Source organism: Leptidea sinapis, chromosome 22 (assembly GCF_905404315.1).
Source record: "Leptidea sinapis chromosome 22, ilLepSina1.1, whole genome shotgun sequence".
NCBI lineage: Eukaryota > Metazoa > Arthropoda > Insecta > Lepidoptera > Pieridae > Leptidea > Leptidea sinapis.
Genome location: NC_066286.1, coordinates 5873301 through 5888303, shown reverse-complemented (window position 1 = coordinate 5888303; position 15003 = coordinate 5873301). Strand labels below are relative to the sequence as shown.

The 15003-nt window shown below is 39.7% G+C and overlaps 1 protein-coding gene across 1 annotated transcript in view; it reads left to right on the top strand.

Moving 5' to 3' along the window:
- LOC126970780 (neurobeachin) overlaps nucleotides 1-15003 on the top strand; it is a 421762-nt gene that overhangs the window by 403315 nt on the left and 3444 nt on the right. Inside the window, exons 44-50 of the mRNA XM_050816853.1 lie at nucleotides 1944-2063; nucleotides 2997-3216; nucleotides 7557-7867; nucleotides 8753-8876; nucleotides 9764-9925; nucleotides 13033-13338; nucleotides 14361-14709. Of these exons, the coding sequence (XP_050672810.1) occupies nucleotides 1944-2063; nucleotides 2997-3216; nucleotides 7557-7867; nucleotides 8753-8876; nucleotides 9764-9925; nucleotides 13033-13338; nucleotides 14361-14709 (1592 nt within the window). The remainder of the gene's footprint in view (nucleotides 1-1943; nucleotides 2064-2996; nucleotides 3217-7556; nucleotides 7868-8752; nucleotides 8877-9763; nucleotides 9926-13032; nucleotides 13339-14360; nucleotides 14710-15003) is intronic.

The window sequence follows — 15003 nt, the reverse complement described above, 5'->3', positions numbered from 1 at the left end:
GTGGAGAACGCTGTATAACAGCCCGTTCCTTACAAAACCGTTTGCGGCAGGCGACCGGTACACGTGTTAGTGTACAAACTATTAGAAATCGTTTATACGAGGACCAGTAGTTCTCCAGGAGACGTGTAGTGCGGATACCATTAACAAGTGCTCATCGTGCAAACCAATTATCATTCGCAAGGCAGCATCTGGCGTGGGATATGAATGATTGGAGGACAGTATTGTTTACGGATGAGTGCAAAGTGAAATTTTTTAGTGATGACCGTCGCATTAGGGTCTGGAGGCGTGAAGGTGAGCGATTTTCGGATGGTTGCATCCATGAAAGTGACAGATTTGGGGGCCCCAATGTTATGGTATGGGGAGGAATCTCTATGTCCGGCAGAACCGAGCTGGTAATTCTAAACGAAGGCACAATAACAGCTCAACGTTACATCGAGGAGGTCATGAGACCCCATGTGGTCTCATATGCACACAGAATCGGCGCAAGATTCCACCTGATGCACGATAATGCTTGGGCTCATACAGCTAGGGCCACCAGAGAAGCCCTAGAGGAGGCTGGTATACAGGTGTTGGACTGGCTTGCAAACATTCCGGATCTAAATCCCATTGAACACATGTGGGACTTACTGAAACGCAGTGTTCGAAGCACAAACCAACCCGTGCACAATGAAAGACAGCTAATGACCGTTTTGAAATCGAGCTGGGAACAAATTCCTCAAGAAACAGTGGTACACCTGGTGGAGAGTGTACCTTCTAGGCTTCAAGAGTGCATTAGTAATCGAGGACGGCATACTAGATATTGAGGAAAGTCATAAATCAACCGACATTTTAGGTTTTTATTTTTTCAGATTTTTTTTCCTGACTAATTATTTTTGCAAAAATGTTAATTTTTAGAAAAAATGGAAAAAAATTCTTTTTTTAATGGAATGCATCATTATTTTATTCTGTCTACAATAATAATCAATCAATTTATCCAATTGAATCATTGATCAACCTTTAAACCTCAAGGATTCATGAGAATACTGTAAAAATGTGGTGGCCCTTATTTTGTTTTGACTAGTATATAAAGCAAAACTTATTTTTGCTTGTAAACTAAAAGGTAACGTGAAATAACAATTTGTTATGTTTTTAAAGTGATAATCCTCACTTCTAGGATTAATACACAAATAAAATTGGAAAACAAAATTTTATGAACGATGCGGGACTCGAACCCGCGACCTCTCGCCTTCCGTGCGAGTGCTCTGTGACAAGAGAAAGGGCTACCCTCCGGGATAACGACGGGAGGGAGGTGGTGAATGCTCATGCATACCAACGCAGCCTAAGTCTGCGTTGGTTATGTGAGACTCACGTGAAAACCTAGGTGCCTACCCACTAAACACCACCTGCAGTTGGCTTTGGGCAGGTGCCCTCTAAGCCTACATCGAAGGCGACCTTCTCTTGGGGAGAGAGAGGCGCAAGCGGCACTCCCTATGGAGTTTCCGCTGGGATTCGGCCCTCCGCTGTACTGTGCATTCCTTATATAGCACTCAACGTCACACGGTTAATGTGACTGTCGATGTCATGACAATGACAATGATTGTTAACATACACTCAGTTCAGACTAGATGTCAATACACTACACGCAGTGCACGCACATTAACAGAAAGTGACATACAAATCGCGAGTCATGTACACGAAAGTAATAAACCTGGCCAGTTTTCAACGGTTGTCTAGAAAAGAGGCTGTATCTAGACGTATAAATTATCTATGCTCGTAATGTATAAATTAGCCCAACCTGTTGCTCCAGATCTCATTCTAGCTTCACCCTGGCCGCTGTTATTCGGTAATAAGATATTATTTCTCCTTTGAATGTTCTTTGTGTCATCGTAAGTGTAACTGTCGTGACACGCGTAAGTCGTGAGTCAGTGTGACGTGTTACGTGACGCGTGAAGTGCGTGTTGCAGGAGCCGATGACGACAATGTTCCTGGCGCTACACGGCGGCAAGTTCGACCATCCCAACCGGCTGTTCTCTTCCATCGCACTCGCCTGGAAGAATTGTCAGCGCGACACCTCCGATGTCAAGGTACACGAAGTAGATGGTGGTAGACACACAGTATAGAATCATTATCATTTCAGCCAGAAGACGTCCATACTGGACAAAGGCCTCCCCAAAGATTTCCACGACGATCGGTCCTGCGCTGCCCTCCTCCAACCTACTCCGGCGATCTTAAACCAGATTGTCGGTTGATCTTGTGGGGGGCCTACCAACACTACGCATTCCGGTACGTGGTCGCCATTCGAGGACCCTACTGCCCCAACGGCCATCTGTCCGCTGAGCTATGTCGGTGATTTGGTTCTCCTACGGATGTCCTCATTTCTGATTAAATCTCGTAGGGAAGCTCCGAACATAGCTCTCTCCATTGCCCGCTGAGCAACAGTGAGCTTCCTCATAAGGCCCATAGAAAGCGACCACGTCTGTGTTCCGTATGTCATCACTGGCAACACACATTGGTTAAAAACCTTCGTCTTTACACATAATAAAGTATTTTAATTAGTTCAGTATATAATATAGTATTTTAATATTTACAAATTATTCAGGATAAAATATAAAAACCCGTATTTTAAAATAACTAAAAAAAATGCATTTATTCAGTTAGGTTAAAACAATTGCGAGAAAAAAACTATGTTAAAAGTTATCTGCGTTTACGGTCTTACAGTTCATCATTTTATTGATAGTAATTCCTAGTACTATAAAATTTACTGCGTATTTAAAATCTTTTAGCTATTCTACGTATACTAGATGCCTTACGATCATTTTCATTATTACAGTAAAAATTATTCGACGATTGTTGATGACGTCACATTTGGAAGCATTCGAATTTAAATATTTTACTTCAAATAGGATTTAAAATCAATGATTGTACGCCAAAAACTATCACATATTCGAAATTTCAGAATTACTTCTCGAATTCATCTCGACTATTTCAGACTGTTATGGTTTGCGTGTTATATACAGGAGCTGATCCCCGAGCTGTTCTTCCTGCCGGAGATGCTGGTAAACAAGGCGCGACTGCCGCTGGACGTGCCCGAGTCTCCGTCAGGTGACGTGGTGCTGCCGCCCTGGGCCTCTTCGCCCGAGGAGTTTGTTCGCATCCATCGCATGGCACTCGAGTCGGAGTTCGTGAGCTGCCAGCTGCACCAGTGGATAGACCTCATCTTCGGCTACAAGCAGCGAGGTAAGTCGCGACCATCGTCAACAAAGCTTACGCTGTCATTGACTGAAGCACATTAGTTCTCTTTTAGTACCATATTGCTAGAGACATCGAAAATACTAATGGCAGACCACAACTCGAAATCTAAATCACTAAATAATTTTTGGAATTAACTCAAATATTTATTATTGACACCAGTTATTAGTTCAACTCTTGGCGCCAGTACACCAGGTAAAGTAGACATCGGGACATATATTTTCAAATAAAATGAACCGAAACTGATGTAAGTAGTACCCTCGCTGGTATAATCCAAATGCTTAAAGCGAAGAGCAATTACAGGAGCGTCATTGTTAAAAAGATATTCGTCGTTAACATTTTCTCTTGTATATTCAGGCCGTAACATGGCCGGTTTCAGTGGAAGAATAAGACTACTGTTCTCCATTGTTACATTCATCCATAATAGAATGATCTCTCCAGCACCAGAAATAATGCTGCTTCTTGTTGTTATAGGTTTATTTAAAAATGATGGTTCAGGTTAACCTGATGACCATCGTTAACGATAGAGGCTCAGATGTTTAGTCACCAGATAAACGTCTTATTAGACGAACGATACTTTTTCTTATAAAATGTTTAGATCGGGCTGATTTAAGTTTTTATCGTAAGTCTTCTTTCTTTATTCTCGCCCTATCCCATTTCAATTGGGGTCGGCTCTCCTAATTAATCTTCGTCAGGACGTTCAGTCCTGGGTCGTCTGCGAATCTATTTGGGCTGTTTGTAGATCTTTGTTTATGACTGATTCCCATGTTCATCGGGGTCTTCCGCGCCCCTTGTCTGGTGTTACTATTGGGCACTCTCTTGGCCAAGCGAGAGACGCCACCAGACCATCTGAGCATTTTCATCTCGGCGACATGCATCAAGGTATTATATTCTCTACTAGTTGTTGCCCGTTGCATTCGCAACTATAGGTTTTATCTCAATTAAATGTTTAAGTAAGGATAACAGAGAGAGTTGTCATACTGTCAACATGCAAGGCAAGCCTCTCAGGCCGTAAGTTGGCATAGCGACATCCCATTCTGCAGCTACATGGTAAATACCCATTCATAATCTTAAATCTGACGCTCTCGTGTAACGAAAAAATCTGACGCTTAGGACGGATAGAGAGCTCGTGCCCAAACGTCCGTATAAAAGCGTAAAATAAACTGTAGTATATGAGACAGAATATATAATATCGACTTAGTAATCTGCAACTAATATCCTTCAGCGTATAGATTACGCTTGTCTTGGATACTTTGCCAATCTATATCTCCAATGCTAAAGTCGCCAACGAAACGAATATCTTTTCCACAGAGCATTTGTATCGGATACGGAGTCCAATTGCCACTCGAGAATATTTATTAAGATCGGTGGTCGAATATACAAGACACATATTATATCTAGAGGTTTCTTTAGAGTGGTCTCATAATTTTATACAATGCAATACTCATAATATTATCTTTTATTCAATATACTATATATTTCCATTGTCTGAATACCTAGTAATAAAAATTGAAAAATGGGTATAAAATAAATAGTGTGACTTGACGTCATCCAATGCCCGCGAAATATGGCGGTGTTATCTATATTAATCGATGTTTTTATAGTAGAATTAAAAGTTGGTCTATGTTTGAAGAGAGAAATAAAATATAAAATAAACTGCTTGCATATTCCGTATTGTCATCTTGACAGGGAGGAACGATTAAGTAACATTTTTTTTAAACTGACAGGTTTGGGCATATCACATATGAACCATAACATTTTTGTCGAATTAAGGCAGTAAATATTAATTAATAAAGTGAATTTTACTGCCTATCAGGCACTATTACCTAGTGATTTAGTAAGTAGACAACCATATTTAACGCTATTAAATTGAAGTCAATGGTTTTGGAATTTTAAAACGATTAAATTTGCCAGGGTCGATCAATGATGATCTATACACATTTAAGGACATATCATTCGCAGTCTGATAGCGGAACGACAAAAAGACAACTGTCAACTGTCACTGTCCGAATCAAATCTGAACTGACTAAATGTTTTACATTGCTGCTTATTGAACAAGAATATTTTGAGCAACTGGAGTAAATGCGGCAATGTATTGATATAGCAGAGGAAGGTTGTAATGGTGTAATTTGTGGTATGTTCCATATTTCGTCTTTGTTTCTATACGATGTGATTTGTCTATTGTATAGAGCGTCATCGGGTTAGATTCTAATAGCGAGACAGAAATGAAGTTCGAAAATTATTGAAATTAACCAAACAGAAATTACTGTATGTAGTTTGGCAAGCAGAAAATCGTAATATACAATTTTATACCTCCTGAAATTCCCCGCCCAACTTCCTTTAAATGTCTCCTCTCCCTAGTTTTCACTCCTTTTGTATATATTTTGTGTAAATATATTAAAATAAATAAGATTAAGTTGTAAATAGCACTAAGTACTTATATCAAATAATTTAAGTAATTATATTTGTGTTTGTCTATAGTCCTAACAGCATGTATATTTGTTTCAGGTATAAGAAAATAAAACTTGTTTCAATCTTAAGCACCGATCAATACCATTAAAATTAGTAAAAGAATACTCTAAGCTTGGTGGTCTACCTTAACGTGACATTGGCAAACTTGTGGTATACCTTCCACAGGAGCCATAGTAGGAAGAATAGAATAGCATAGAACATTTTTTGTAAATTACAGTGAATATGTTAATGGAAGGCAGTCATTCATTTTGACGACGTTTCAAATCATTTAAAGATTTTCATTACACTTCCATTTGACCGGAAGATGTTAAAATTAGTTAAACACTTCAATTATACTAGCATATTAAATATGAATCACAAACATCAATCTCTTCGATCTATATATTACTAAACGAATTTCAGTATATTATTAGTACATTAAAATTTGGTTGGAAATAATCATTTATTTATTCAAACTCATAAGATTGTGAAAATGATGAAAAAAGGTCTTTTTTTTATTACTTTTGCAATTGCCAACTTTTTGCATTTTGTCACATTGGAACAACCGATTTTAAACAATTTGTTAAAGTACTTAGTACTTCTGGGATTAATTATACAAGTTAAATTTGTACAACCCATTTTATCATAACCTTAAATTAACATCTTACCACTTATTGAATGAGCTATATAATAAGGCTTTCAAATTATATTATCTAAACCCATGCTTTAAATCCTCTATTAAAGATTTTAAAACAGTAAGCTTATTGCCAACATTAAAACACCCAATGTTCTAATAACCATTACAAAAAAAGTAGGTTATTCGAATGCCCGCCATTTTTCTTCGATATTTTTATTGTTTTGTTTACAAAAAATGAGCGATTCAAGTTTTGACAGCACACCGCCAGATATTTTAAATGTAATAGAGGATTTAAAGCATGGATGTAGATAAAATAGATAATTATTTCATGAATACCTACCCCCTTATTCATAATGGTCCGCTAACTTTAAACATCTGCTTCGGAGTGTTTTTCTCATTCTGACTTAGGTCAATAGAAGAAGTCAGAATTAGCAATGCTTTAAGTAAGCAGACTATTATGAATAAGAGGTTTAGTTTATATCATCAGTAATGGATGATATTAGGTTACTACTAGGACTGGCTGTTTTAATGTTAGCAGTAAGCTAACTGTTTCAGAATCATTGAGAGGCTTCATATTATGGGTGTAGCTAAAGTCTTGTATGCAACTGTTGATAATTAGGTATTAAAACACTATTATCACATGAGTGTTTTAATACCTACCCCTTATTACACAACAGTTGCATAAATAACTATTACAAATTGAGTATAACATTTGGCAAATGCAGCAATCCCCTCAAGATTTTACTGCTTAATGCGTATTGCCAGTGCTTCTACACCTGCCAACTTTGAGACGAAATTTCTTAAAAAGTCATACACGACAATGCGGTACAATGATGCTTTTCGCATATCGATGGGATTGCCTAGGTACTGCAGTGCCTCGGGAATGTTTGCTGAATCAAGGGTGCCTTATTTCTATGCTGTGATGTGAAAAAGAGTTGCTTCCTTCTGGGATAGACTCCGCAAATCTCAGAACCGCATTCTCCTAACGGTTTGTGGGGGGAAGCCTAAAAATATTTTTTCATATTGGCTATCTGTGCATCAAAACAAAAATAATAAATAAATGACGGTGCCTAGACCTAAGAAGAGCTTTATTAACCTTTCCACATAGTTTATAAGTTTTGTGTATATTTTACTTTTTATCTTTGGTTTATGTATTAGGATATCATTGTACCTATTTGTTTCAGAATATGTATACTTGGTAATTTTACCTTCGATATAAAGTTATTATTATAACACGAAGGTCCGGAAGCCGTCCGCGCCACCAACGTGTTCTACTACCTGACGTACGAGGGCGGCGTGCGCCTGGAGCAGGTCGGCGACACCGTGACGCGCGCGGCCGTGGAGGAGCAGATCCGCAGCTTCGGGCAGACGCCGGCGCAGCTGAGCGCCGAGCCGCACCCGCCGCGCGCCTCGCCGCTGCACCTGGCGCCGCTCATGTTCGCGGCGCCGCCCGACGACCTGTGCCTGCGCCTCAAGCTGCCGTCCAACGCCGCCGTGGTGCACGTGGCCGCCAACACCTACCCGCAGCTGCCGCACCCCGCCGCGCTCACGGTCAGTACCGCACCGGCACCGTGGCAGCAGACTACCCTCATGTCGCGGTCCACACGGTTATATGCCCCAAAGTAACTTTATCATCATCATCGAGATCGCCATGACGATCGGTCCTGCGCTGCCTTCATCCAACCTACTCCGGCGACTACCAAAGTAACTTATTGCGGCCAATTCTCCAAAGTGGATCAATCTTTGACACAACAATATAAACATTGCGTCCAGTCACCGTCCAGTGTCCAACATCACCGCGTAAAACATATTTTTGATGGAAAAAAAGGCCTGCTGAGTTTGTTGCGCCCATTCTTCTCAGGCCTGAAGCATTCATTTTGGAATGGGTGGTAGTTTTTGACTTTCAATATGATGTATGACAATAATGATGTCACATCCTATTTTGAATAAAAATATTTGAATTTGAATTTGAATTGAATACCAACGTAGCTTCAGTCTGATTTGGTTATGTGGGACTCACGAAAAACCCAAGTGCCTACGCACTAAACATCACCTAAGGTTGGCTTTGGGCAAGTGCCTAAAAAGAGAGGAGAGAGAGGCGCAAGCGGCACTCCCTATGGAGAATCTAAATGCGTCTGATTATTCCCGAATCCCAAGAGAAGAATGATGACCACCTTGAAGAGTGTTCCCTTTGTTTCTAAAAGAAATTTACCTGTGCCTACCTAACATAGTGTTTAGGCGGTACAGATTTCTACCTGTACCGTCTTAAGAAGCGGGCGGCACCGGTAACCTTCTGGACGCGAGGCCTGAAGGTGAGCTGGGACTCGAGGGTCACACCCAAGTACTCGGCTGTGGACCTGAAGAATTAACACAAGAATCTATAACTACACAATAATTATAATTAGAAATAGTGTCCGAGTGTTATAATATTGACAGGTGAGCGCGGCCCGTGCGTTTGCGGCACATCGCTGGGTGGGCGGGGGCTGCGCACACGCAGGCGCCGCGCGGCACGCAGAGCACGCGCCGCCGCCGCACCCGCTCGTCATGGATCCCGTGTGGGGTGAGTCAACTCATGCTTCGACTGTCTTGAAAACTGTAGTAATATTATAATTCAAACTAGCTGACCCAGCAAACGTTGTATTGCCATATAAAGTAAAAAAAAAAAGAATTCCAATAATAAAATTTTTTTGGGGCTTAAAAAATAGGTGACGGCCGATTATCAGACATATAAAATTAATCGTACTACAATTATTTGCTTTTACCAGTTTGCACCAACTTTTACCAGTGGGAGGCTCCTTTACACAGGATGCCGGCTCGATTATGGGTACCATAACGGCGACTATTTCTGCTGTGAAGCAGTAATTAGTAAGCATTACTTTCAAGTGCTAATGAAATTACTGGGCAAATGAGACCTAACATACTTGCTATGTCGAAGCGAAAAAATAACATTTTAGATTTTTTGTCTGTTTGTCTTATTGTTTGTATGTATAAAAACGGCAAACGCAAAAACTACAGAAGAGATTAAATTACCTAAATGTTGCATGAATTTTGACGGTGCAGATAAAGTATCCTTGCTGCTTGTAACGTCTACGTGTAACCCGTCGCGGGCAACAGCTATTAATATTTTAAAATCATAGTGTTCTATTTCTAGGCTATTTCTACCGTGAAGCAGTAATGTATAAGCATTATTGTGTTTCGGTCTGAGGGGCGCCGTAGCTAGTGAAATTACTAGGCAAATGAGGCTTTACATCTTATGTCTCGATGTGAGGAGCGCTATTGTATCGCCGCTCAGAATTTTTGTCATTCAAGAATCTTGAGCGGCACTGCATTGTAATGGGCAAGGCGAATCAAATACCATCAACTGAACGTCCTGCTCATCTCGTCCCATAAAATTAAAACTCACGCACAGCATAAACAGAAGTATATATTGTGTTGTGTACTGTACAGCGGCGGGTGGTGCGGCGGCACTGGCCCGACGTCACCTCGGCGACAACTTCTCACAGCGCGTGCGCGCGCGCTCCAACTGCTTCGTCACGACGGTCGACTCGCGTTTCCTGATCGCCGCCGGCTTCTGGGACAACAGTTTTAGGGTCTTCTCCACCGAGACAGGTAAGTTCCTCTACAACTATGTAACCTACCCGGAAGTATTCAGTAATCTGCGCAAATTCTGGACTTAAAATCACTTATTGAACGTCAAAAACACCCATTCGAAAAAGTATGCCTCAGACCTCTTAAGAACGGGCGCAAGAAACTCAGCGGGCTACTTTTTTTTAATAAACGTCGGTTTAATATAATAGCGTGATTACAATAAAATTTATTATTAATCCTGTGCTCCATTCCTAATCTGTGGTATCATTAAAAAAGTCACTTATGTTATAGTAACCTTTACCACACAATAGTTTTAACAATTCCTTTGACTTTCGTTATACATTAGTTTTGTACATTTTCTGGGATCATTTTGTAAAAAAGCATATACATACATCGCCCCCTCAAAAGAATTATGAACTCGACTTGAGGACACAACCTGTGCGCAATGTAAAGTTACTCCAAGTAAAAAAATACTTCTCCCTGTCATGTAATTCTGTAGTGACGTGGGAAAGATAAAGACAAAAAGTTTTAAATTAGGAATAACTTTACTTCGCGTTTATTAATGATAAAGTAACAAGCTTATGTTTGTTCCTGGTGTTAATTAACTTTGGGATTTGTGATATATTGGGAATATTGTATTATCAATAATATATTGAGATACAACAGTTAAAATGTTTGCTTTAAAATTTTATCCTAATGTTTCTTTATGACCTGATTACAAAGAACGCAAAAAAGCTCTCTTCTGCGCAGAAAGATGGTATTAATATCAGCTGCACTGCCCCATAACAATATGCCATAGGAAATAATACTATGAAAATAACTAAAGTTAAAAAAATAACTGAGGCACTAAACTACACAAAAAGAGTCTTTGCGATAAGGAAATTAAAGATTACATTGGACTGTCACCAGTTGGACTCCTTAGTTCTTAGTATATAATTAACCATTGAAAAAAAAGAAATAGCTACTCAATAATTATCTGATGTAGCTGTCAGATAAGAAGTAAATAAGTTAATTTATTAAAATAAACAAAACAATATATAAATTTATAATATTTACGTTTGAACGCCTTGAACGCATTTTATTGACTGCTTGCAAGTTGCAACATTGACTGCTGATTTGAATTGCCCTTTTCTGCAGCACAAATATATTTGAAAAAGTGACATCTGAAGATAATATCCTAATCTGTAATTATTGGGGTTGAGCAGGCTATATAAGTTGCTCCATTATACACGAGGCTGTGGGAGTTTCTTACGCACTTTTTCAACACACTTGCGGGGAAAAACAAACGTAATAAAATTCAAATTGTTCAAGCAAAATATAAAAATGAAAATAGCGCGCATTTTTTTTACACGCGCCAAATGTAAGGTGATTACATACAGCCATACAGCCTACGTCAAGATTATAATTTTTGTAATAAAATGCATATATTTTACAACAAATTATCGAGAATAATTTGATAACAATAAATGTTTTCAGCGGCATAAAACCTCTTGTTGTTGCAAAAAAAACTATTAGCCGGTTAAATTGAAAACGCTCCATTTACTCTCATATAATTTGCTGTTAGGTACTAACTTTGTAGGGATAATTCTATTAAGCACTTGTGAGTTATGGTTCGCCTTATGGCCCTAAGAATGAGAATGTATTAAGGCTCACTTTAAGAGCAAAGTGTATTGAAATGTACCTATATTAATATATGTAGTTTTGTGTATACCTTTAAGGATCCGACATATTAAACTATTTTCGGCTCATCAGATGCTACTAATAATACTTTATTGAATTATTTATTTATTTTTTAAACCATTAAAAATATGTACTTGATGATATCTAACAAACTTTTTAATAAAGAAGTGTGACTACGCATGCAAGTAGTTATTATTCTTTAAAAAATTTCATGAAAATTTTATTATATCGCGTATGTCACTATTTTGAAACTTGTATAAATTGTAATTTAATTTAATTTCCATCCTTGGTTGTGGTTTAGTAGACCTTTTGGAACTCATATAGGTTTGAGTTACAAGAGGCTCAAGCCTGTCTAACAAGTACGGCTATGATGTGTGATACAAATGGTCTAGTTGACCAGCTAACGTCAGGGTGTTGAATTTGCGTGACGGTGTGCGCGCGCTTCGTAAAAATTCATTTTGATATTTTTAACGCGCCAAAAGAAGTATAACTTGAAAGATAATAGTGATAATAATAAGTTAATCATAGTCTAAAATTTTATAAGGTAGCATTACATCATTAAAATGAACTTTACAGAACTAAGTCTTGAGTTCATGATAACATCTATATCACGTGTGTGAGTTAGGTAGTTACTCCACTCAATTGTTTATTGCAATTTTAGTAATTGATCATGACTGGGGATTGTTTCTTATTAAAAGTGATGATAAAGCATTTATATCTGTTGAAAAATTGTTCATTGTTACTATAGCAAGATTCAAATTGAATTGAATGAATTTGACAACTCATCAGGATAACATGCTAATGTTTTTTTATGGCCGAGACGAGACGAGCAGGACGTTCAGCTGATGGTAATTGATACGCCCTGCTCATTACAATGCAGTGCCGCTCAGGATTATTGAAAAACCCAAAAATTCTGTGCGGCACTACAATTGCGCTCATCACCTTGAGACATAAGATGTTAAGTCTCATTTGCCCACTCATTTCACAGCGCCCTTCAGACCGAAACACAATAATGCTAGCACATTGCTGCTCCATGGTAGAAAAAGGCGCCGTTATAGTACTTACCCATAATCTAGCCGGCATCATGTGCATAAAAGTCTCCCACTGGTAAATGTCCCCTTAGTCCCTTCTTACGATACTCTTGGGCCTGGGACTTCCCCATTCTTTGTAAGCTCCGGGAAAGCCCACGGCAATATATAATTCAAAATAGAAAGTAATGACTCGGGTAAGTATTGATTTTTGATGCCAAGTATAACAACGATACAATAGCTTGAGAACGGTACGATTTAATTGAACGAAAAAGATCGGCATGTACCAAAGTCGATGAAGGTTATCTGATAAGGTCTTTTTTTGATAAATGAAACATCTTAGCTAAATCACAAGATGTGCAAAACATTTTTCACATTTCCATTTAATGCGAAAACTTATTAACATATATTTTGTTACAGCTAAGATAGTGCAGATAATATTCGGGCATTACGGCGTGGTTACGTGCGTGTCGCGCTCGGAGTGCAATATCTCATCCGATTGCTACGTGGCGTCCGGCTCCGAGGACTGCACCGTGCTGCTGTGGCACTGGTCGTCGCGCGCGGGCGGTATTGTGGGCGACGGAGGAGGAGCTGCCGGGGGAGCGGGGGGCAGTGGGGGGGCGGGGGATGCTCCTGCGCCGCGGGTCGCGCTCACTGGCCACCAGGCGACCGTTAACGCGGTCCTCGTGTCCGCGGAGCTGGGGCTCGTCGTCTCCTCCTCAGAAAGTCAGTATAGTTTCCATGAGTTTTTGTAGTACACGAGGTACATCTTCGATCTTCATCTTGATGAAAAATGTATATTGGGAAAAATAATGTTGGCCTATCAATTTACGTAGTTGGTTATAAATACTAGTTTAAACAATAATAATATGTAACTAGTATAAACAATAATATTACGTTTGAACATGGAAACTGTAATTCTTAAATGTATATTTATGCCGTTTTCACATTTACACGCCAAAATTGTCTTATAGAACTTAGTTCCAAGCATTTTACTATATTTTCTGGTGTACCCCAAGGATCCTTCCTGGGACCTCTACTGTTAGTAGTTTTTATTAATGACATTATTTCGATTGTGACATATAGAAAAGCGCTACTTTATTCTGACGATCTAAATTTGTGCAGATTGATTAGTCATTTAAGCTGTTGGGCCAAAAGTAGGTATCTAATAATACTTCGTGATACTATACTATATTCGTATACGTCGTACTGCTACCTAAGATATAGGAATATTAATTGTATATTGTAAACGTTTATGTAAATTACTATTTTCATTTAAAAAAATTATGGTTACCTTGGATAAATTACATAAAATCAACTTCAATATACATACCTAGGCAAGTCAAAGGAAAGACTTGATAATAAGAAACCTTCCCTCCTGCCACTTCGAGAACTGCAAGCATAATACATACTAGAGAGAATGGAACGAGGTGAACATAGTTAGAACAAAGTACGTGTTTCAATTGATAGCTGGTCTCAATGTTTGAATAATTAAGGCTATTGGATATCCAAAACGAAGAGACCATCAAAAAGGAAAATACATTTTTTACTAGTAACAATATTTATCGCAAGACTATATAATTATGGATGAGATGACGTTGCTATAAATTTGTATTCCTGAGTGGAAGGTTTAGTCGGGTTAATATGCGGAGGTGAATCTGTAACATGTTAGATCAAAGGTCTCGCCAGCTAAGTTTGCTCGTTAAGACTGTTAGCGATATTTATGTGTGCGGTGTTTGGGACGGCAGACGGGCCGGTGCTGATCCACACGACGTTCGGCGAGCTGCTCCGCTCGCTGGAGGGCGGCGAGGGCGTGGCCGGGCCGCAGCAGCTGGCGCTGTCCCGCGAGGGCGTGCTGGTGGCGTCATATGCGCGTGGACACCTGGCCGCCTTCACGTTGAACGGGCGTCGCCTGCGCCGCGCCACGCACCACGACAGCTTCCAGTGCCTGGCGCTGTCCCGCTGCGGCGAGTACCTGGTGTGCGGCGGCGACGCGGGCGTGGTCGAGGTGTGGCGGGCCTTCACTCTGGCGCCGCTGTACGCCTTCCCGCCCGCCGGCGCCCCCGTCACCGCACTGGCGCTCTCGCACGACCAGCGGTGCGTACATATATATAAAAAGATAATCATATTCAAATTCAAATTTTGAAATCACTTATTGAACGTCAAAAACTACCACCCATTCAAAAGAGACTGCCTCAGACCTGAGAAGAATGGGCGCAAGAAACTCGGCGGGTTTTTTTTAATATGGATTACAATGTAATATCGTACAATAAACATTTATAATTAAAGAGCCTGAGGGTGTTCGCTTTATTCCCAGTCCGTGGTGTCATTAAGAAAATCGTTTATGCTATAATAACCTTTCCCACACAAACGTTTTTTAACAATTCTTTT